The 23,969-nt window shown below is 40.2% G+C and overlaps 1 protein-coding gene across 1 annotated transcript; it reads right to left on the bottom strand.

Moving 5' to 3' along the window:
- Positions 1-561: 561 nt before the first annotated feature.
- slc25a40 (solute carrier family 25 member 40) lies at positions 562-22,665 on the bottom strand. The gene is made up of 11 exons (XM_022662666.2): positions 22,367-22,665; positions 20,055-20,140; positions 10,020-10,079; positions 8,992-9,098; positions 8,362-8,429; positions 5,715-5,839; positions 4,943-5,116; positions 4,529-4,635; positions 3,407-3,488; positions 3,076-3,156; positions 562-1,411 (listed from the first exon to the last, which is right to left on the bottom strand). Exons 2-11 carry the CDS (start codon positions 20,128-20,130, stop codon positions 1,272-1,274), a joined length of 1,020 nt encoding a protein of 339 aa, XP_022518387.2. The 5' UTR covers positions 20,131-20,140; positions 22,367-22,665; the 3' UTR covers positions 562-1,271.
- Between the last annotated feature and the right edge of the window lie 1,304 nt (positions 22,666-23,969).

Genomic DNA, 23,969 nt, shown 5'->3' on the forward strand with positions numbered 1-23,969 from the left:
AAATGTTTGTGGACAATCATTCTAATTAATTAATTCATCTACTTTAAGTTACTCCCACTGCTGAGACTGTTTAATCTAATCTAATCTAAAAGCACAGATATTGCCAATAGAATAGGACTCCTTGAAGCAGAGAAACATGATTCTACTGGCACCATTACTGGCACTTCTTCTTGCAGGGTATAAAGCATTAAGCTGTAGTCCACAGTAGTGTGGGGATGAGGTAGCGTGGTTATCATCAAATCCTTACAGCCATTTTCTGGACAGCAGATACAGGTACACAATTTCAGAGGAAACAATGGAAGAGCAGAGCCCATATTTATTTATTCATACTTGTTAAAGTTAAAATTTTGATTCAGCATCAGTTAAAGATTACTAAATGCTGTTAGACAGCTGATGAAAGGGTGATCTTAGATTAGTACCTTTACTCCGAGATGCTTGAAAAATGAGGCCCCAGGTGTCTCAAAAGGTGTAGATTTCTACTACTCTAATAAGACAAAACTCATGGCACGGGGTTCTAAAGTGTGCTGTATGCATTTTCTTAGGTACTGAAATGAGACCAAATTTACACAAGCTGGATTATTTTTATTGGCATTTTTTAAAAACCTGGGACTGACCAAATGAAATGATTTTACATCTCAATTAAAACAAACCACTGATCACTGCCTCACTTAGTGGGCTGAGATGGACATACGTAGATAGACATAATACAAATAATGTTAAAAAGCATGAATACAATAATTAGAATACAAAATATAACTAATTTAAGTTAAGTTTTCTTTCACATAACTGTATTTCAGAATATTTGTACACATCCATTATAATCCTATTTATATTAACCTTCAGGGAGAAGGTACATTTGGCATCACATAGTATTCCCTATTCCCACTTCTGAGTCCACACTTCAGAGAGGTGCTTCAGAGCGTGGATGATGAACTGCAAAGAAGGCTATTCTTGACAACAGTGGGCCTGCATTATTCTTTTTGCTTTGTGGGATATAAATAGCTTAATCCATCACAGGCTGCGGAGAACTTACAAGTACAAACCACAAGAAAAACAGGAACCGATACCACAGTTCAAAAAAGGAGAAATTACAGGAGATCTGCCATTCATGAGTTCTGTGCATCAGCAAATGTTTCATAATTAAATTGAGTGTTCTGTAAGGTGATCTGGGAGCCCAGTACAGGTTCAGTGGTATGGGCACATGGTAGGTATTGTGCGTGCAGGTTTATAAAGTAGAAAGTGAGGGAGGGAGAGAAGTGATTAAAGGGCGATCAGGTGCTGCTGGTCTGAAGGGTAAGCACCCGCATCTTCTTCTCCTGGTTGCGTTTGCGAAAGAAGGTCTTTCCGAACTCGTAGCTGCTGATCATTATAGCGCAGGCTGGAGCCACCTTTATAAGTCTGGGCATAAAGCCTGGAACAGGGAGAAGAGGAGGAGAGTGAGAGAGGTATGACGTAAAGGTTATAGCTGTGAGTCATGCTGGAATAGTGCTGTTTAATCCTATGATAGCTGAGCATCAGTGCTGTCTCACATTACTACAATGAATACAATATCAAGAATATAAATGGAAATAGTGACACCTTGTGGCCAGTACAGGAAATTACAGATTCTACAGATTTCTACATTATTAAATTTAACAGCTGCTTTTTACAATTATAATAATATTAATAATAATAATAATGGTAACACTTTCTATGAATGTCATCTCTATAAGACTCTATAAACATTATAAATATGGCTATACATATTTATAAAAATGTATAATCTATTATACCCATGTTTATTATGCATCATAAATTGTCATTAATGCATAAATAGCTGTGTTTATAACATGTTATACATTACATTACATTACATTACATTACATTAATACCAAGAAACTCAGTCCCAGCTTGCAGAATTATGCATTAGGACTAAAAAAAGCTTCCAATTTATAAACACACCCTCAATAATACTGTAAATATTGTGGCGTGAGGAGGCGGGGGAACCGTGGGTCCGCCCCACGCAGGAACACTCAGCCCTGTCTGTCCCAGCTGGTCTGCATCAGGACTGATTAAACAGCCAGCTGGGACAGGCATATAAACTGAGCCTCAGCCCTCACTCAGAAAGGACTTTCACTGGAGAGCTGAGGGCTGAGGCTGCACAGACTTATATTTCAACTTTAAAAGTCAACTACGGAACTCAAGAGCCCCATTGGGCTAGCATTATGTTTTGAATTGTTTTTGGGTATGGTGGAGGGCGTTGGAAACCAATAAAAGGCATGATATGAGTTCATTTAATCCCCGTGTCTGTGTATCTCTGCGTGCTTCCCCCTTCCGGGTCACAGTGGTCACACCCCAACCCAAGGGGCCTATCACAATATATTTTTAATCACTCATGAATTATACTTGTCTTATATAATATGTAATATTACACATAGTCAACTATAATGTATTATAACAGGTTTTTGTGCACTCCAAGTGACAGATTTGGTTTTTTTTTATTAGTAACATTCATCAAGTGTGTTAGAGTTACTTACCAGATATTTACCTGATATTAAACCTGATAAAATCACTAAATGATCCTAAATTTCTCACATTTAAGCCCGATTTAAATTTGATTGTTTTAAAGAGAAATTTTGGAGTGAAGTACCGGTATCAGCCATACAGATGTACAGGTATACATCGGACATACAGAGACTTTAACATTCTTTAAAATGGGATGTAAAATGTGGATAAATGTTTTATAAACGTCTGTGTTCTTTCAAGCTTTTCTGAAGTACATAAAACACTCCAAAGACAAGAAAATGAACAAAAATGTAATTATTCAGTGAGTTATAATGTTGGTTATTATCCTGTGTCTTTAAAGGTGATGGCAGTGCATAAATTGAGTAGCCACTCACATCTCAGTCATTTATAATGAGATTTTTTTTTCTTGAGCAAATCACACACTACAGACGTCCTGTAATAAAAATATATTACACCAAAACCTCATGTAAAACTAATCCCATCCAAAAAGGGCTTTAGTGTGGCTTAGCTGCACAGCTGGAGCATTTTTAAGATGCTCAAGATATCACAAACACTTTAAATTACAATTACCTGCAAAGAGTCCTTTGACGCCACTCTCTCTCACAATCCTTTTCATCACGTTATAGGTTAAAGAAGAGGCTTGTGTGGACACTATAAAACAAAGAGTACTAATCAGTCTTTACATTGATTCATTAGAAAATAATTAAGTTCTTCATGAAATCTTCTATTTCTACATGACTGTTTATGAGCTATATGTGTTAATGACACAAAGCCTGAATATTACTAAAATAATAATTTCCAATCCTGCTCTGCCAGACAGGGATTAAGCATTTAAAATGCTGTGTCCGTGTTTGTACCACATAATGTCCAAGATTTAAAGTGAGGCAGAGAGACAACTTACGGCTCTTTGCCTGCAGCTCTCCGAGATCCACTTGTCTCCTGGTCTTCACCACATCAAACGGCAGAGTGACGATAGACGCAATCTGAGAGAAAGATTTATACACACACCAGTTAAATTCTGTTAATTCTGTTAAAGCATCACTCCTTAAGGTTTTTTTCCTTTAAATTGAAAGTAGTAGTAGTGTTTGTGTGTGAGATGAGATCAAATTATAATAATAAAAGGCATCAATGTGCTTTTGCTTCCATTCCTGCAAAGCCACACATCTATATTTCTTATAAAAACAGAGGAGTCTGGTAGATCCTGGGACCTTTTTCTGCCTGTTAAAGCTTTTGCTGTTTAAGACATTGAGATAACCCAGAGATACCAGAACACAAACTCTGTTCATGTTAATTCATTAAGAATTAGAACTGAAAAGAGCTGGCTAGAGATAAAACAGAGCACAACCTAGTCCTTGCAAAATCACCATATTTATCCACTCTGAAAATAGACTGCAGTATAATGCATGTTTTAAGAGTAGATTTTAGCATGCTTGGTCCAATTACACATGCTCATCAAAAACCTGTGGACTGTCATTTTAATGTGTAACGGTTTAAAATTCACTGTGCTGCTGAATCCTTTAACTTACTTAAAACCAAAGACTGAACTATACTGTAAAAAGTAAATATATAGAAATATACATATTTTTTTAATAGGTGTCACTATTATACATAGTACATTCATTTAAAAAAAGCTTTCTATTTGCAGCCAGAGCCAGCGAAAGCACAATTGGTCACGCCGTCTCTGAACGGGTAGAAGGACATCTTTCAGCTTCTTTATCAAAACTAGGGTTGAAAAAAGGAATAAAAAGGTGATACAGGAAGACCTAATTAGTAAGTGGGTTAACTGGAAACTATGGAGAAAAGGAGCTTTCCACAACCAGTAACTGAAAAGTGAAAATACTGTGAGTGAGTGAGGGAGTGAGGTCTTTTATAGCACAGGTCTGTTTACACTAAAGACAGGCCGGGGTAATTTCTAAACATGAAAATGAACAGTCAGTGCAGAAAGATAAGCTTTACAATGTGAATGAAGCACAAAGCCAACTAGAAGAGAGATCCCACCATTGGGGAAGCAAAGGGCACTTACAGATCCAGACACTGCTCCTGCAATGAAGGTGATGGTGACAGTCGGCTCACTGGATCTGTACCGACACAGCCAGGCTTTTCCCTTCTCGTAGTTATACCAGTATAATGCTGAAGACAGAGACAAAGATGACAAGGAAAAGGAATACTCCAACAATACAGTTATGAGAAAAGATATACATGGACATTGACATATGATAATACAGGCATATTTTAAAAGGCTGCATCATACAAAACAGAATATTCTATTTTACAAAACATCCCATTTGCTCAAAAGGCCATACATAAAAAACAGATCTTCTTTTGAAATCAGTGCACAATGTGTATTTCCTTGTTACTTTTTTAGATATCTCTGTTTAACCACAGTTAAACACTCTCCAGTTGAGTTTCTTAAACAGTGTGTCAGTGTGTTCTTTACCTGAGAATGGGACGTCCCGGAGCAGTGTTGGCCCCAGGCCTCTCCAGAGAGCGAGCCAGCCCTCAGTTTGTACAGACGACCGGATCACAGAACTCAGCTCTCGGTAGGACTGTCTTTCTGACTGCAGCTTAGTGCGAATCAGCTCTAAAGGACTGATCAGTGTAGCAGATCCAGCTGCAACACACACACACACACACACACACACACAGACAAGAAGATAAATCTAAGATTGTATATGATACACCGAGAAGCCTTATGTCATTAGATAGAAACTAATATTAGTGGTCCCATGACTTTTGTCCCGTCTCATGGAAGCTATACAATGCTGCACTGACCTGATGAATATGTGTTTAGGGCCTCATGCATTAATTATAAATGTGATTTTGTACAGACAATTCTAGCTAGACATTGGTCATGGTCATGATCATTACCAACCACTGCACTGTCCACTGTGGGTAGTAATGCCCTCTATAATGTATTTCAAGTACATGTGACACTGTGGATCGAGAAAGGTTAAATACAATGTTTTATCCATCTGCCACCCACTATAAACCTCGCTCTAACACTGATCATTCATGCTGCCTTGCCATGAGCATGCTGGCCGGTGCTGAGCTTTACTGCTAAAATAAAACTTCACAACTTATACAGGCGTGCCCGAGATAGCCATTTATGATCAATTTACATACTGATATTCCATGACTTATGGCACCTAAGTGTAAATCGAACAAATTTCACTACAGATCCAAATCTAAGTGGGTGGAGTTATGGTCACCTCTAGCGATGGCTCCAGCCAGTAGCGGCGCCTTGTCAGCCTGGTCACCCATCCTTTGCCTGAGTGCTGTACAGAGCTGATCATAACAGGTGAAGTACATCACTGTGGCCGGCACTGCCATCACTCTGCCAAGAGAAGAATCTGAGAGTGATAAAAATGCACTGATATGCTGTGATTCATCAGTCTGGGTTTGAACATACAAATTTTGAATTATTATTAGAATTATTAATACATTTTTAATATTGACAATAATGTTCTAAAAGCACTCATTATGTAGATAAAACTAGATACTACAAGCTATTTTTAAAACATATAAAATCAAATCAAATTGTATTGTTTTGTATTGAATTATTTTTAGGGATCCACTGATCCAATGAAAATAGCAAAAAAAGCATTTTCGTTTGTCTGGCCAAATATGTGACAAAAAAAAAACATAGCCCAAAATGATTAAAAAAAAAAAAAAAAAAAAAAATATATATATATATATATATATATATATATATATATATATATATATATATATATATATATATATATATATATATATATATATTTGAAATACATCATTTATACAAATGGTGGAAAAGTGGTAAAATGTAATGAAAACCTGTAAAAAACAGCATTTTATATTTGGTTTCGGCCCCATAAAAATATATTTTGTTGCATCTCTAATTATAAATATTGTCTATTTTCTCTTTGGTACTATTTATTCCGCAGAGACACTTATGTAAAAAAAGTCTTTATTGACACCACTATAAATCACACAATCATAAGAGCTACAGCTCACATCTAGATGTAGTTTAGTTTTCTGTTGGTCTTTAACTGTAGTTGTATCAAATACAGCAAACTGAAAAAAAGTATTGGGACACCTGCTTGTTATTGCTTCTTCTGAAATCGGGCTTGACGTTATTAAAATAAATAATGATCCTGGTTTTGTTGGAGTAACTGTCTCTACTGTCCAGAAAATGTTTATACTAAAACTTGGAGCACTGCTGATGATGATTTAGGCTATGTTCACATTACCAGGCTGAAGTGACTCAAATAAATTTTTTTGCTCAATGTGGCTAAGATTAGATTTTTTCATCACTATGTGAATGTGCCAAATGATTTTCTTTTTATCAGATTTGAGTTAATTTCATTTGTGGTCCTAAATCAGATACGTATCGTATCGTATCCGTGGACGTGCAACTTGAATACAGTCATACGGTCAAATCTGAATTCATGCATCTTTTTGCTTTTACGCATGTGCTACATGCTTCTCTATCGTATCAAAAGATGCTCCACATATGAGCTGCTAACAAACGCATCCATTTCACCTTTATAAATCTATGAGTCTCTCGTCTCTCAAATATGAGTTAATTTGTTGTTTATGAAGAAGAAGACGTTTATACAAGTATCAAATGTGCTCACGTGAAGCATTTCAGGGACAGATTTGTTCACATTACACACAGATACAGGTCCCGTACATTTGTGAATGTGAACCGTCAAAATAGCCAAATCCGATCTGAGCAAAAAAATCGAAATTTGAGCCACGTGGCTTGTAAGGTGAACGTAGCCTTAGTCCCCCTCTAGCTCATGCCTGGAACTGGACATGGGCCAAACAGGTTCAGGTTGACGTGCTCCAGAAAGCAATCTGTGTACATGACAAATTCACCTGCCATTACAACAACAAATGTACTTGGGGAATAACTGGTTGGGTAGCCATTTAATGCACTGTCAAATACAGTGAGAATTTATGAGCAACTTAAGAAATCCAGAAAATGTTTTATAATTACTATTCTGATTTTGCTTTTTTTAATTACAATTCAAATTATATTAGAGTAAGGTACATGTTAAATAGCTGATGATTAAGTATACAATGCTTTTAGTCAGAACAGGTTTTTAGACTAGATATTGATCTTGGCTGCAACCAACCAGAAAGTTCCAGCCAGTTCAAAGATAAGCAAACCAGTATGAAATGTACCACTATATACATCTCAACAGAACCAGAGCTGTACGGTTTAATAAACAGTTTAAAGAAAAGTATTATATTTTTATTATATATTCATCTTCTGTAAAAGACTTATACCTTTATACCATGCCTGTGGCAAATGAGAGGTTTGAGAAATGTGGGCAAAATTTCAAATTTCAATGAGAATCGTCCAGAAACGATGAGCATTTAACAATCTGAGAAACAAAGATAAAAAGAAAAACTCCAAAAAGTATCTTGAAGCCATTTCTTTACAAACATACTGTTCTAGTCTAATTGTGTGTTTTTTTTTAAATCAATTGGAATATTTGAACAAAAAATAACTACTATCAAATGGTAAAATAATGGTAAATTAAATACCATATTTTTTGCACTATAAGGTGCACCGGTTTATAAGGTCACTATCAATGAAAGTCTATTTGCTGGTCTATTTTCATACATAAGGTGCACCAGATTTTAAGACGCGCTAACATTTTTGGGGAAATTTAAAATATTTTAAGTTCGCCTCATACTGTGAAAAATACAGTAATGGTAAAATGAGATTTTTGAATGCTTACAAATCTAACTGAATCTAAAAAGCCACCAAACACAAAAGCAGCCAGATTAGCTTTATTATTGGTAAATTTTCTCCTACATACGCTTGTGTTTATGTGTATGTAATGGGTGTGGATGACTAACAGTGTTGGGGGAAGGCCACTCCACAGCGACTTGATCCCTTCCACCCGTATGATCTTAATGAAGGCATCCTATAAATTACAAAAGCAGAAAAAGGTACTTAATTAACCTGTTCATTACAGGCCAAAAATTATTATGCTATTTATAGGTTTTTGTTTGAGTAAAATTAATATTGTTGTTTTATTTTATAAATCACGGAAAACATTTCTCCCAAATAAAAATATTTTCATTTAGAGCATTTATTTGCAAAAAAAGGAAAAATGGCTGAAATTAAAAACAAATATGCAGAGCTTTTAGACCTCAAATGATGCAAAGAAAACAAGTTCATATTCATAAAGTTTTAAAAGTTTAAGGTCAGTGTTTGGTGGAATAACCCTGGTTTTTCCTCCACCAGTCTTACACACTGCTTTTGGATAACTTTATGCCTTTACTCCTGGTGCAAAAATTCAAGCAGGTCAGCTTGGTTTGATGGCTTGTGATCATCCATCTTCCTCTTGATTATATTCTAGAAGTTTTTAATTTAGTAAAATCAAAGATCTCTTATTCTTTTCCAGAGCTGTGTTTACTTCTCAGTTTACTGTATGATAGTTACATTCATCTTTGGCTAAAGAAGATTTTTTTTTATTTACTTACCAGTGTGCTGCTGAAATGACCGCGAGGTTTGTACCATGCCTTACTGTTACCATTTTCACACACGCATATATGATCCATCAGGCCATTGCAATACACAAAACATTTCCCTGTGCAGGAGATAGACAACATGACCATATGTTTAATACTAAAAAGAATCTTTTATAAATTCACTTATTTATAAATCTATAATCTGGATAATTACAGTGTTGAGGAGTAAAGAAAGTAATTCAGACTGGTTTTGAGGTGAAATTGTTGATTGTGTAGAAACATACAGGTCTGTTTTATCGAATGATGGGAACCAGGGGCCACTATGTCCACATAAACAGCCATGTTTAACTGTCCAAATACATTAATAAATCTAAGCATACACTCCGATAGAAATCAGAGTAAAGCTTTTTTTGTTTGTTTTTTTACAAATACCACAAATGTTATGCAAACAAAAATCTTTTATCTCCAGAATTGCAAAATAAACAAAACATCATGATTTTCAATTAAAATAAATGTAAAAATATTTTGTTTCAAGTAATTTGTTGGCATTACTATTGGTCCATTAATCAAAATTCTGATAGATTATAAATATTTAAACTACCTTCTACTACCAGAACAGGAGCATCCCTCGCTATGTTTAAAAACACTTACTCTCCTAACACCTTTAACAAACTAATTACTCTTAACCTCATTTCCTTCACCCCCTCCTCTACTCCTCTATCCCATTATTCCCTTTTACCTCCTTTAGGCCCTATATAAAAATGTTTTGTTTTTTTTGCCTTAAACTTCTATGTCGAAGTTCAACTTCTATTACTAAATGTACATCATTATTGTAAGTCACTTTGGACAAAAGCATCTGCTAAATGTAATGTAATGTAAAAAAGTTGCCAGTTGCCAGATTCACATCATGTAAAAAAATCCCTACTTTCAAAATTAAAATGTACTTCTTAACCATGTCATTAATTACACATTAAATAATGCATCTTTCAGACAAAATAAAAAAAATAGCTAAAAAATAAAAAAATAAAAACAGTTTTTACCTTTAGGAAAAGGAGTTCTCTGTGCCTGGAGTCTGATCTTAATGACATCTAGAGGAGTTACTGTAAAGAGAAAAAAATACATAGATTTAAACACATTTAAATCAGAACAGCTGTGTTTTTAAGTAAACAGTGGCTGTTTTAATCCCTAATGTCCAAGATTTATGCAGTACCAAGGACATGTTTATGCATCACTGGGTGTTAATGTGGTGTGATACCTGGTAAAAGCCAAAGAACAGAACATTTAACAAGTATTTCATGCTCCCTTTCATGAATAGCAGCAGGTCCGTTAAGTGTGGTGGGAGCTTTTTGTTTTGCATCATTGAGCCATGGGTGTCATTACCCTGAACCTTAATATTTCTCAGAGCACTTTTGGTAGCTGCTGCTAACCACGGCATGCCAGACAAACCCTACAAGGCCTAGCCATTACAATATGGGAATTTTTACACTAGGCCATACTTCCGGCTCATTGACTCAGTTTGCTGCGTAAAAATAGCTCACCCCTTGACCGGTGCTGAAATATTAACAACAAATATTAATGATCATTATTTATCAGTGCATTATTTACAGATATTTCATACACATACTGCACTTGCTTCGTCCTATTTTTTTTAATCTGCTGCACAAAAATTTAAGCATTTGACAGGTCAGTTAATGTAGAACTGGAACTGAAATATTACTGAACTTAAGAGTCAGATGTCTGAATAATTGTGTTTTTAAAAGTAACATAATAAAGGAAGATTACAAATCCTGCATCTAACACCTGGGATTATACATAAGGCCAGACCCCTTTCCCCCATACTTACCTTCACTTACAAGACAATAGCAACCTCCTCCACCTCATGGCTCAGAGGACCGTTTTTGACATTAATAGTATAGACACAGAAATATATTTTTTCCAAAAGGGTATCTAAACTGCCTGATTTTAGCTGACTTCACCCTCAGCTCAAATTTGAAAAAATGTGATGTATGGGTTTAGGGGTAGGGCAGGGAGCTAACAGGTTAGTGTTTTTTACCAGAGAAACGAGTGTGAACTGCAGAGGAGCTGGCGTAAAGTATCAGAGTGTAATACGTAGTGATTTCTAAAGAAATTAAGTACATTTCTTTAAACATGGTCTTCTTTCTTTAATAATGAGACCAAAACGCTGAGGGGGTGCTGTTGCTGTTAGCCAATGCAAAAACACTAACCTAATCACTGAGGCCTAAGCCAGCCAGCTAGATATAAGTTAACCTGATTTACTGAGGTCCTCTAGCATTTCCAGCATCATACACTAGCCTTTAGCACAACTTGTTTGAATTCAAGTTTCTATTGTTCCATACTGTGTGTTTACAGATGTGATCAGGCTGGGGTCACATTACCTGTGATTCAGAGTATATTGCATTGTCACTAAACCCTTACACACGGCAAGCACGTCAATTATTAAACTGGTGAAGATAATAACAGTATGATAGGATACATGCAGTCAACAGGTTGACAATGACGTCAAGGTATGTTTTAAGTCCTCAACCACAGAACGCTAGTTACGAATGTAACTGTGGTTCTATGAATGCTGGATGACCGCCAGAGGGCGGTTTAGCCTAGTGGATATTCCCTTGGGCACAGCAATGGACCGAGCAATTATACCAAAAAAAGCATGTGACCCACCCTTACAAGGGGCCGTCACACCCACCTATCTTCCTCGGAACAACTTCTCACGCAACCCGCGGACTGACCGAGTGACGACAGACTCTGGCGGCTATCCAGCATTCATAGAACCACAGTTACATTCGTAACTAGCGTTCTATTTCATACCTCCTGACTGCCAGAGGGCGGCTTAGCCTAGTGGATGACGCATACCAACTTTGTCACGAGGGCAGCACATCCAATGGCAGATTCTTGGCTGAGAGCATGGATGAGGCCAGATCCATTTGCGCAGCCACACTCAGCCGGTAGAACCTCGAAAAAGTGCAAGGAGACGACCAGGTCGCGGCTGAGCACACCTCTGACAGGGGAACACCCCGAAGTACCGCCCAGGATGTGGAAACTGCACGAGTGGAGTGGCATGTCACAGATGCAGGTAATGTGATACCAGCTGCATCATACGCCATCCTGATGACTCTTACCACCCAGTGTGAGAGACCCTGTTTAGAGAGCGGCCCACCCACTGTGCGGCCACCAAAACACACAAAAAGTTGATCAGTGGAACGAAGAGGTTCCGTAGCTGAAACATATTGCCTGAGTGCACGAACAATCAATCAATCAAGCTTTATTCTCACACAGCCACAGTACAAGTACAGAGACTGGTCAAATTAACCATCAACAGGGGGGGGGGTTACATGACAGGAAGACAGAGAATAGGAAATTAAGAGGGGTACAATGGGAAAGGAGAGGAGAAAAAAAACAGCATACCCCATACTGTGCTCCTAAGGAAGCACAGTATGGGACCATAAAAAAAAAACCTCAGCACATATGCAATACACAGACAATAGACAGTTCTGGCAACATGTGGGTTAAGGGGTGGTAGAGATAGAGTCCAGTCCAGACAAGCAGCCATCCGGCAACCCGCCATTAATCCGGCGCGCTCACGGACCCGTCTTGCCGCACCTGGGGGGTTCCAAGCAACGAAGGCGTGGGACAGGGAACGGGAGGAGGGGGGGCTGAAAGATCCTCTGCCGTTCCCAGTCAGAGTCAACATCCAGCAATTTTAGGTAAACAGGGAGAGACTTTGTCACAGTGTTCTTCTGGAGGAATTTTATCACTACCAGCCAAGGCCGTGCTGATAGCAGGGAGCCAAAACAGTTGTTTACGCCAATGGCTGCTGAAGATTTGCGCTGCCATTTAATGTCCATGATGGGTCTCAAATTCTCCGATGCTCCTTTGCAAAGCCATGAGCTTCTCCAAGATGATATCCACTTTACCGTCAGTAGCCACAGTCTGAGTGCTCACAGTTGTGAGCTTCTCCCAGATCACTTCCACTTTGCGGTCAATACCAACAGCCTGAGTCCCCACAGCCCTGCCCACCGCATCAATCATGTCGGGCAGCTTTTGGGGGCCGGTGACAGCTGTCCCCACTCCATCAATTTTCCGATACACCAGGGCAATGCCTAAACCAATCAGCAAAATACCCGTGATCACTGTGCCGAAAAGATACACATCCTCAACGTCCTCCACGGAGAATGCAGCCAGACACACAACACGCCATCTCTCCCACGCGTCCATTGCGTAGCCAGCAGCAAACGTCCCGTCAGGACAAGCAGGTTCCCCCGAACCCAAATTTCTCGTCGAGACAGTGTCAATTGCATTGAGAGACCATCTGATCAAATCCATGTTTCCTTGCCTTATTTGAAGATCAGTGCGAGAAAGTCTCCTGGGGTATAGTAACACACTCACACAGAAGCCAAGCAGGAGAGATAATGGGAGGAGAGGGAGAGAATGCGACCGCCTTCGAAGAGAGCCAAGTAGCAAAGAGGCAGGGCACAGAACTGAAGGCTGATCCACAAGCTCGTCCTGAAACACAGACAGAGCAATAGACTGGTTAACAAAAGATGATTCCAGAACCTTTGGCAGAAACACAGGATTAGGCCACAATGTGACACTGGAACAATCAGGCCACCAACATAAACAAGCAGCACTAACTGAAAGTGCATGCAGCTCACTGACACGTCTTGCTGAGGCAACAGCTAAGAGAAAGGCAGTTTTGAGTGAAACCCATTTAACACCCGCTTGTGATAGAGGTTCAAAGGGAGCACACTTTAAGAGGCTTAAAACACAAAGTAAATCCCACTGAGGGCAGCGCGGGGTCCTGACAGGCCTGAGGCGCCTAGCACCCTTAAGAAAGCCACAGATCAGCTTGTGAGAACCTAAGGATGATCCATTAATGTCCACATGACGGGCCGATATGGCAGCGACATAAACTTTCAATGTGGAAGGTGCCCTACCCGCATCAAACACATTCTGGAGGAAATCCAGCACTACAGGAATATCACAGTGCACAGGAGAAACCCTGAACTTAGTGCACCAACCAGAAAACAGCTTCCAACGGTTATCATATAAGAGACGGGTAGACTGAGCTCTGCCATTCTCCACAGTGTATTTCACAGAGGCAGAACAAGCCATTAAAACATCAGGGGGCCCAGAGGCCACACCCAGAGCTGGAGGCATTCCGGACACGGGTGCCACAGTCGCCCCCCCATCTGTGAGAGAAGGTCCCTCCTCACAGGAAGTGGCCAGGGCTCGCTGCTGAGTAGGGAGTGAAGCAGAGGAAACCAGGGTCTGGCAGGCCACTGTGAAGCTACCAGCAGGACACTGTGTCTGCACTGTTGAATTCGGAGCAGGATGCTCAAAAGAAGCGGAATTGGGGGAAAGGCATATAAAAGGCAGCGTGGCCATTCGTGTGCCAACGCGTCTGTCCCCATCGCTCTTTGTTCGTCCATGCGAGAGAACCATCGCTGGCAGTGTGTGGTGGTCGCACTCGCAAAAAGATCGACCGCAGCCACGGCATAACGATCCCATATTTGACGCACCACATCCGGGTGTAAGCACCACTCGCCCGGGTCCAACCTCTGCCTTGAGAGAAAATCCGCAGTCAGATTGAGAGTCCCAGCAAGATGAATCGCCCGCAGCGATGCCAGCCTGTGATTTGCCCAGGTGAGGATGCTGCATGCCAGACGCAGAGCAGGCAGGGAACGAGTACAACCTTGGTGGTTTATGTTGTAAACAACTGTCATATTGTCTGAACGAACAAGAACATGACGACCCTGGAGTTGTGGCAGAAAATGCTGGAGTGCCAAATAAACCGCTCTCAGCTCGAGGAGGTTTATGTGGTCCTGGGCTCGGTGAAAACTCCAAGAACCCTGCACAGCGCTGCGTTGCCATACAGCACCCCAACCCGTGAGAGATGCGTCGGTGGTGATTATCTCCCGACGTGATGCCTCGACCCCCAGCGGTAACCCCGCCATGAGAAAAAAGCGGCGCCTCCACAGGGCGAGAGCCTCCTCGCACCCCTGATCGATCAGCACCAGCCTGTGTTTGTGACGGATCGGATCAAGCCCCAAATGATTCATCCAGATCTGAAACGGTCGCAGTTCCAGCAAACCGAGCGGCAAAATGCACACAGCCGCTGTGAACATTCCCAGCAGACGTAACAGGTGACTGTAGCGGACGCAGCGGCCCACGTGAACTCTGGAGAGTAATCCCAGAATACTCACCACACGCTGTGTCGTCAGAGATGCTTTCATGGCTCGCGAGTCTAAGTTCATGCCTATGAACTGAACAGACTGACTCGGACAGAGGGAGCTTTTCTCCAGGTTGATGGAAAGCCCCAGCCCTGCTACGTGAGATCGCAACACTTTGAGATCTGCCATCGCTCGCTTTCGCGAGAGTGAACAGATCAGCCAGTCGTCCAGGTACGGCAAGATCTTCATTCCAGCGCGAGTCAGCGGAGATAACACCGCCGCCATGAATCTGGTAAAGACCCTCGGAGCTAGCGAAAGCCCGATCGGAAGAACCCGGTACTGATAAGTTCGGTTCTGAAAGGCAAAGCGGAGAAAACGCCTGTGTACAGCTGCTATGGGAATGTGGAAATATGCGTCCTTTAAATCCAGAGTGGTGAACCACTCGTTTGGCTGAATCACCTGGAGCACATCCACGGGACGAATCATTTTGAAAGTGAATCGTTTGAGGTGTCGGTTCAGCCCCCTCAAATCCAGAATCGGGCGGAAGCCGCCGTCTTTTTTCGGCACTAGAAAATATTTGGAGCAGTGTCCCTGAAAAAACACGGGACATTTCACCTCCTCTATGGCACATTTTGCAATAAGAGCACATATTTCCTCCTGAAGAGTGTTTACATGAACTGAACTTTTTACACGTGTCTGAATCAAACGTGCGACTCGCGGGGGTCTACTCCTGAACTGGAGCCGATACCCGTAACTCAGGGTCGAAAGAACCCAGCGATCCGTGGAAGCTACGGACCACGCAGCCAGCTGAGAGTCCGTGAAAACACCCACTGGCTGCCCCTGCTTGTCAGCGCAAAGCCCTTTCGTTCCAGAGGGGGGGCGCCGAGGGGGAGCTGGAGGGCGGCGTAAGTGTCCAGAGATCCGAGGGGGAGATCGCCTATTCACCTGAGTTGGCATACGCCTGATCTGATCAGAGCGAGCCTGTGGAAGAACTGAACGCGGGCGTGTAAACACATGCTCAGAGCGGTATGACTTCGGCTGCTGCTGTCGCGTCTCGGTCATACGAGCTCGGCGCTCCAAAGCCTCTGTGGCCGCCGGTCTGAATAACTGGCCGGGCATTAACGGGAGATCCCGGAGCGCGGTTCTGCACGCATCAGACAATGGCGCTTGAGAAAGCCACAAATGACGGCATAATCTCACAAGGCTAGCCATAAAACTGCCTAACTCCTGTGTCAGGAATCCCATTCCATGTAGAACAGTCTGCAGAGCACCTCTAAAGGCAGAAGGCATATCTACCAGCTGAGGTGAAGACTCCATTTCCAAAAGGAGATGAGAAATAGTATTATCCAGCCGGCCAATGCGCGCTGCGTGATTGTATGCTTTAGCGATACCTTCATCAGTGCGTCTGCATGCCAAAAAGGCTGACTGGAGCTCTCCCACAAATGCGCTGCAAGGAGGAATGAGAGCGGGGCTATCCGCCGCAGTTAGCTTAAAGTAAGCACTGGAGCTGGGATTAGGCTGTGCTGGAGCGGAGCCAAGCCGAGCCAGAGTAGCGCGAACCATAGTTGGGAGGGGAGAAGTGTCCTCCAACGCACTTCCATCATCCACAACCGAGCCGGAGCCGAGAGGAGAGCCCGCTGCAGAGAGGGGCGATCGTGGGAGGGAAACAGCCCGTCCAGTGTAGTCAGCAGCATTGCCTGAAGTAAAGAGGCTATCCGTGGCTGCAGTGGAGAGTATTCATCATCATCCTCCACGGGCTCGGAGTCGGCGGTCTCAGCGCCGAGCTGGAGGGCAGCTGGTGACTCTGAAGCTGAGTAACAAGAGCTTCCAAGCGGTCCAGGCGTGAACGTAGAGCACCTGCCTTCCTTTTCGGTGCTCGCTCGTTCGCAGGTCGCGAAGAAGAGCGCTTAGTTCCTGTTTTCACCATCGAGGAACCCGAGGAGGAGAGCATGGCGTCGTCCTTAATAAGGCGAAGGGAATTGTCGCACAATGCACGCAAGGGTCAGACAGAGCTTCACGGAGGTGAGAGACCCCGAGGCAGGAGGATAGATAGATAGATAGATAGATACTTTATTGATCCCCGGGGGGAAATTCTTGGCATCCAGCAGCAGGTTACACAATACACAAAGTTAAAAAAGATAAAATATAAAATATAAAGATACATATAAATACAATCAAATAAGAAATAGAATATACAGTGTAAATGTACAGTCTTCGTACAGAGTACGAATGTACCCTTCGTACACAGGGTGTGCGGGTCGTCTGGCTGCAGCAGCGCGAAGCACGCTCGACAGGCAATAGGCTCCATAGCAGGCGGTGCACACAGAGGATCCACGGCGGACGGGAGTAATACGCACGCGGTTTTTGGACCAGCGATGCAGTAGGCCGTGGCGAGCGAGTGTAGGTAAGGTGCACTAACACTCAGCGAACCCGGGCAAGCGGGGTCACCGCAATACTCACCGCCCGGGCCACACTAGTTCTCAGGAGTGAAATCGAGTAATCCGAAATCCAGTAGAATCCAGTAAATCCAATAACGAAACAGCTCGCGAGGGCAGAAATTCTGCAGCTCTGTGAGCTGTGAACGGTCCAAGCGCGAGAGGAAAAAGAGGAAGATAGGTGGGTGTGACGGCCCCTTGTAAGGGTGGGTCACATGCTTTTTTTGGTATAATTGCTCGGTCCATTGCTGTGCCCACAGGAATATCCACTAGGCTAAGCCGCCCTCTGGCGGTCAGGAGGCATGAAATAGAACCCAAAATAGGGACAGATCCAGTGGCTAGCACTGCAACTGAAGCCTATTAATTTACAGTCTAATAACAAAACAGGGAACATTTATAGCATCATTGGTCAGATTACTGCCTCTTTTGGCCTGTATTGATTGCTGGATATCAGACTTAGACTTTAAGTCCAAATGCTCAAATGCACAGCTTGAATAATTAAATAATTCCATACTAGATATATAATATATGTGATCATACATATTGTAACATTATAGAATATAGAGATGTGAATTGTACTGTAACTAAATGTAGTAGTTGAAATTGTTTTAGAACAAAATAAATTGTTTCAGAAAAAAAGAGATATAAGTGGGCTAATAATTATAAGGGGATTAGCGTGGTAAGGGTAATAGTTAAATAAAATTGTTTTGTAAAAATTATAAAGTGCCTGATGCCAAATTGCCCATGAGATGAACCCCTGTAGTATTTTCTATTAGAATATAATAGATCTAGAGAGGTTTCAGAAAGTCAAAAAAACTATCACTACTTCAATATTCTTAATAAAAATGAATACAATAGCACTTACACAGCTTACTAGACAATCTTATTAAAAGCTGAAAAAGATATAATATGATTAGCAGTGTGTATAACAAAAACAAACTATAGAAAACAATGAGTGTGAACCGCAGAAGAGCTGGCGTAAAGTGTCAGAGTGTAATACATACTGACTTTTGATACCTTGATACCAAAAGCTGAAAATTAATAGAATTAATAGATTAATAGAATATGGTTAGCAGTGTGTATAACAAAAACTAATTATGGAGAACAAGGTGTAAGATAACCATAGACCAACATTTAATCTCTAGTGATTGCTTTATTATAAAAGTTCTGACGGAAAGAAGACAAGTTATAAAATAGAATAAATGTTTGCGGTTATATTGGGTTTGTTTTTGCTGTATATTGTTTAAGTTAGAGGGGTACAAAATATCCAGCATTAGGCTGTGGAACAGTGGATCTGTATTGTCTGGAATTATAGTGCTTCATCCAGTACTTTTGTTCACATACTGTACAATGTTATGTTATAGAATCCACCTGCCACAAAAATACATGATAATTTTTACGTCAAATCCTCAGGCACTAGGGGTGTCACGATCTCGATATTTTATCGAAATCGAATCGAAATGAGGTCATGGTCTCGAGTATCGAAGTCAAAAAGAGGATCGACGATCCCTCCCGCGCGCGCTACGCAAATAGCGCAGCGCGCTACGCAGACGTTAATAAACATCACTGTGACAGCGCTAGTCACAGTTTCACCACATCACTTATCTAACCAGCCTGTACTGATTTCTGCCCCCCAATAATGCTTTCAATAACCTCTAATAGCCTTTAATAGTCTTCAGTAGCCTTTAAAAGACTTACCTGGCGGCCGTGGTGTGTCCACTAAACTCCGTAGTTATAAACATCCTGAGGTTAGCAGCGCGCTAACTGACCTGTTTATAATGTAATCCGAGCAGTGACTCCGTGTCGGCTGTTCTAACCTGCTGCTGTTAGCTGCTTGGGCTGAAAGATGAACTGTAGTGAGCTGTATTATCCGGTTAGTGGGGTTAAAACCTTTATTTGTGTACAGAAACAGTAAAAACGGACTGGCTGAGCCCTGTAGCCCGTGGCTGGGCTGTACTGAAGTAGTGACTGAGTGAAGGGGGCGGGGCTTGTGCTGCTGCTGCAGCTCCGACTAGTGGTTGGATGAAGAACTGCAGCTTCATGTAAGTGAGCAGTTTCACCAGCCATCCACACACAGCTCTGATAAACTGCTTGTTTTAATAGTGCACACTGTTGCTACCAAAAAAAGTCACTAGATGGCATTACCATATATATCTTAATAAATAATAATAATAATATTTATAATATTTATAATAATAATAATAATAATAAATATATTATTTAAATTTTATGAGGCATAAAATAATAACAAGAAAAAAAAACAAGAAAATCGAGAATCGAATCGAATCGTGACCCTCAAATCGAAAATGAAATCGAATCGAGGATTTAGAGAATCGTGACACCCCTATCAGGCACCCCAATCCTATTCCCAAATTTAGCCCAATCAGGCAAATGAAAAACTAAATATCTGGAACACTGCTAAAAGGGGGAACTGTCATTTTTCACTTACCAAATACTGATGTAATTAAAGCCCCAGAACAAGAGGATACCATCTGCTGAAGCGGCGTTATGCTGTCCGCAGCCATCTTAACAACCCTGTCAGAAAGAGAAAATCAAAACAGTTACAACTGGTTTTGTACAGTTTTTTTAATTCAATTGAGATCAAACCTATGTTCATTGTACTCATACACGGCTGAACAGAACTATAAAACAATGTTAGGCTAGATCTCTGGTGCAGTTAAAGATAAGGGGCATAGGGCATTAGTGCAAGGGTAATTGTCAAAACACAGAGTGCATATACAGTAAATACAACAGACAATGGACAATAAATACAAGTCTGTGCATGTGTGATTAGGGTGATGTTATGTTACTATACTAGTAGTAAACTGTGGTGAATATGTACTCCAATGATGTGTTCAGTATGTATATGTCTCACATTGACAAGTTATTTGTACACAATATTGATGGATTTATATGCAAGATATATTAAATAATACTATGATAATTACTTTTGCTTCCCTTTAGCTTCTGCACACATACCCTGTGCTCCCTGAAGTCAGTTAAGTAACTATTAATAGGTTACAATCTATTTATATGTGCCTTGTGTGACCCTGTAGTACTACTGCCTTACTATAGCAGCAAGGGGTCTTTCTTTTTATTTATTTTTTTGAGTGCACACTGCAAGCTACCTCTGTAGTCATATCACTTTACTGTTGCTGTAAGTTCTAGTAACAATTTTACAACAATGTTTAGATTGGTAATAATGTTATATAAAAGCCCTCCCTGGTACTGTGCATAGTCAAAATGACTTTCAAATGTGTTCATTTACAGCATGGCATTTTAGCCTAGTCTTAACTCAGTCTGTACTTTAGATAACAGCTATGAAATATTTACTGGTTATATCAAATCAACAGATTAATCAAGGCATTCTGACTTATCACATTACCAAGATGGCATATCCTACATATCCAATATATCAGACTAGTCATGTATTGCCAAAGATTTACATGGAATTTCACTCTCTCTTATCTATAATTATATAATATTGAGTAAAAATCAAATTACAAATATCTATTTTATAAGTAGTAGTATTTCCAGATACCTCCACTGTAATTCTGACTAATAAATATTTAAGATATACATTCATAAATTAATTCTGACTAGTACAAATGACAAGTCAAGATATCCCTATTTTAATATTTAATTTTGACTAGCTGTAATGTGCATTTTGGATGTGTACAGTTTTAAATCTATATAACATAATTTTAGAAAAACTAATTTTAGTTTTATTGAGTAATGTTCATATTGTTGATATCATACACGTCATATCATACATGTTTTTCTGTATATCTTTATATTTAATTTATTTTCTACATTGTATATTAATAGTAAAGACATAAAAACAGTAAATGGAAACATACGGTATTGGAAACAGTAAAAAGGTGTTTGTCCTCCACAATCCCCTGATCTAAACCTGATGTATTGAGATGGTGATTTGAGGTGATTTGGGATGAGCTGGAGCTTCACAGCATGAAGGAAAAGCATCAACTATTGTTCAGCACCTCCAGGAACTCATTCAAGATGCTGAGAAAACTATTCCAGGTGACTCTCCCTCATGAAGACTCTAATATTAAAAAACCCACAGTGTGCAGATCTATCCTCTGTCCAGCAAAATCTGATTTGTTTAACCGTTTTATTGTTTTTTCTTATTATTCCTGTATAGCCTTGTATAATAAATTCACAATGTAAAAAACAATCACAAAAAGAAATAAAACACATTAAATGAAAGAAGATGTGTCCAAAAACACATTAAATGAAAGAAGATGTGTCCAAACTTTTGACTGGTACGGTATGGAACTGGAGTTTTGAATAGACAATAATAAATGTATGCTATACGATAAGATTTAAGCTAAGAAGTTCTATGCCAATCAATAAAATGATATTTTGTGAGGATGTGTGCTCCTGTTAATTTGATGACTAGTCAGGATGACTCCACAGATCTGCAGCTCTGATATTATAACTACTACAGCTACTATAGTAAATAAATATGTAGCTGATATTTAAAATAAGAGAGTTTTTTTCCTAATGAAAACATAACTGAGATTAATAAGTTTAGTTTTATTAGGATAAAAACTGAGTTAAATGTGGTTTAAGGTTAAAAAGGGCTTTACATGCACACAGCTGAGTTTCACTACAGCAGCTGGATATCAGCTGGCAGGAGTTCTGCCAATGACAAGTCCATGGAAATAAATTATTAGAGTCAATGACTCTACTTTAAACACTTTAAATACCTATTGCTGAAATAATAAGTAAGTATCTTACCTGTGTGAGTCCTCTGTCTGTGTTAAAAGCCCAGTAAATGATCTTATTTGGTGACATTAGCGAGCTGCAGTCACATTTACAGCACTAACAGCTTCTTTAACTCGCTTTAAATCCGCTTCTAAACGCTCTCAGCATTAAACCTCAGCCTCTGCTGGTCAGAGTTACTGAAACAGTGAGAGAAGCGCAGCCGCTGTAACACACCATCTCCCTGAAACACACACACACTGTTACATCAAACACCGCACATGACATCCGCGCGCAGCCTACATCTTTACTTCACACACAGCAGATTCGCTACACGTGTTTATGACGTGGGGTTTCAATAACGCAATAAATTAATATAACCTTTAGACAGACAGACAGGTAGACAGACAGAAGGACGGACGGACGGCAAGGAGAGAGACAGACAGATAGATAGGCAGATTGACAGACAGACAGGCACGCAGGCAGACAAACAGGCAGGAAGGCAGCTAGGCAGGCAGGCAGACCGACAGACAGGCAAGGAGAGAGACAGGCAGACAGATAGGCAGATTGACAGACAGACAGACAGACAGACAGACAGGCACGCAGGCAGATAGATAGATAGATAGATAGATAGATAGATAGATAGATAGATAGATAGATAGATAGATAGATAGATAGATAGATAGACAGACCGGCAGGCAGAAAGACAGGCGGGCAAACAGACAGGCAAGCAGACAGACAAACAGGCAGGTAGGCAGATAGATAGATAGATAGATAGATAGATAGATAGATAGATAGATAGATAGATAGATAGATAGATGTACAACAGTGGAAGGTTTAAAAAATAAAAAAGATTAGATGTGGGAGCACTGATGTTGTTTAATGTTTAGCATTTCTTATCTAACACCTCTGCTGAACGCAGTTACTGTATATCAGAGCAGGTTTATATCAGAAAATAATTACTAGAGGGCCGCTAGAGGGCGCACGCGAGGGAGTTATCAATGAATGAAGGTGAATGGAGCAAAATGGAGACAACCTCAAATTAAAAATACTAACTAACTATTTGTCCGTAATAATTCTGTAATTTTGGAAGGTAAAATAAAATAATATATTAAATAATAATAAATAAAGAAAACATATCTATATTTCTAAAGCAAACGGGTTTTAGGCAATAAAGGCGATAGAAATCCTGCTACTGATTAACGTTAACTGATTGGTGAGCTCATGCTGGAGTTAAAACCAGAGCAAAATGTATAACTGAAGTTTAAACATAAGAAATATGTTATTTAGTACTGAAACATTTTGTATTGTTTCAGTTTTTCAGTATGGAAATGTATTAAACATTTATAAACGTTTTTTTTTTTTTGCTTAATTGCTCCATTCGAACCCATTCATTTTGGGTTTAGCGGGGAGCGCCCTCTAGTGGTCAAACAAAGAGATGCTCTAAGAATTTAGCCGTTTAGCTCCATTCACCCCCATTCATTTTTTTGGATTTTCCGTCATTTTCGTTTATAGTGGGGGAGATAGGAATAGACAGGCTCCTCTCTAGTGAGTCTCTGGTTTGGATTTAAATGACGCAAAGTATGTTATAAATAATGATTTTATAATGAAATTATTTATGGAGTCTCTTAATTGTCTA

This window comes from Astyanax mexicanus, chromosome 1 (genome assembly GCF_023375975.1).
Source record: "Astyanax mexicanus isolate ESR-SI-001 chromosome 1, AstMex3_surface, whole genome shotgun sequence".
In the NCBI taxonomy this organism is placed as follows: domain Eukaryota; kingdom Metazoa; phylum Chordata; class Actinopteri; order Characiformes; family Acestrorhamphidae; genus Astyanax; species Astyanax mexicanus.

Coding starts and splice junctions, on each gene's coding strand:
- slc25a40 (XM_022662666.2), bottom strand. CDS start 20,130: ATGGCTGCGGACAGCATAACGCCGCTTCAGCAGATGGTATCCTCTTGT. Junction 4,636..4,942: donor CCGGGACGTCCCATTCTCAG/GTAAAGAACACA, acceptor CTCTGTCTTCAG/CATTATACTGGTATAACTAC. Junction 1,412..3,075: donor CGTCAAAGGACTCTTTGCAG/GTAATTGTAATT, acceptor TCCCTGTTCCAG/GCTTTATGCCCAGACTTATA.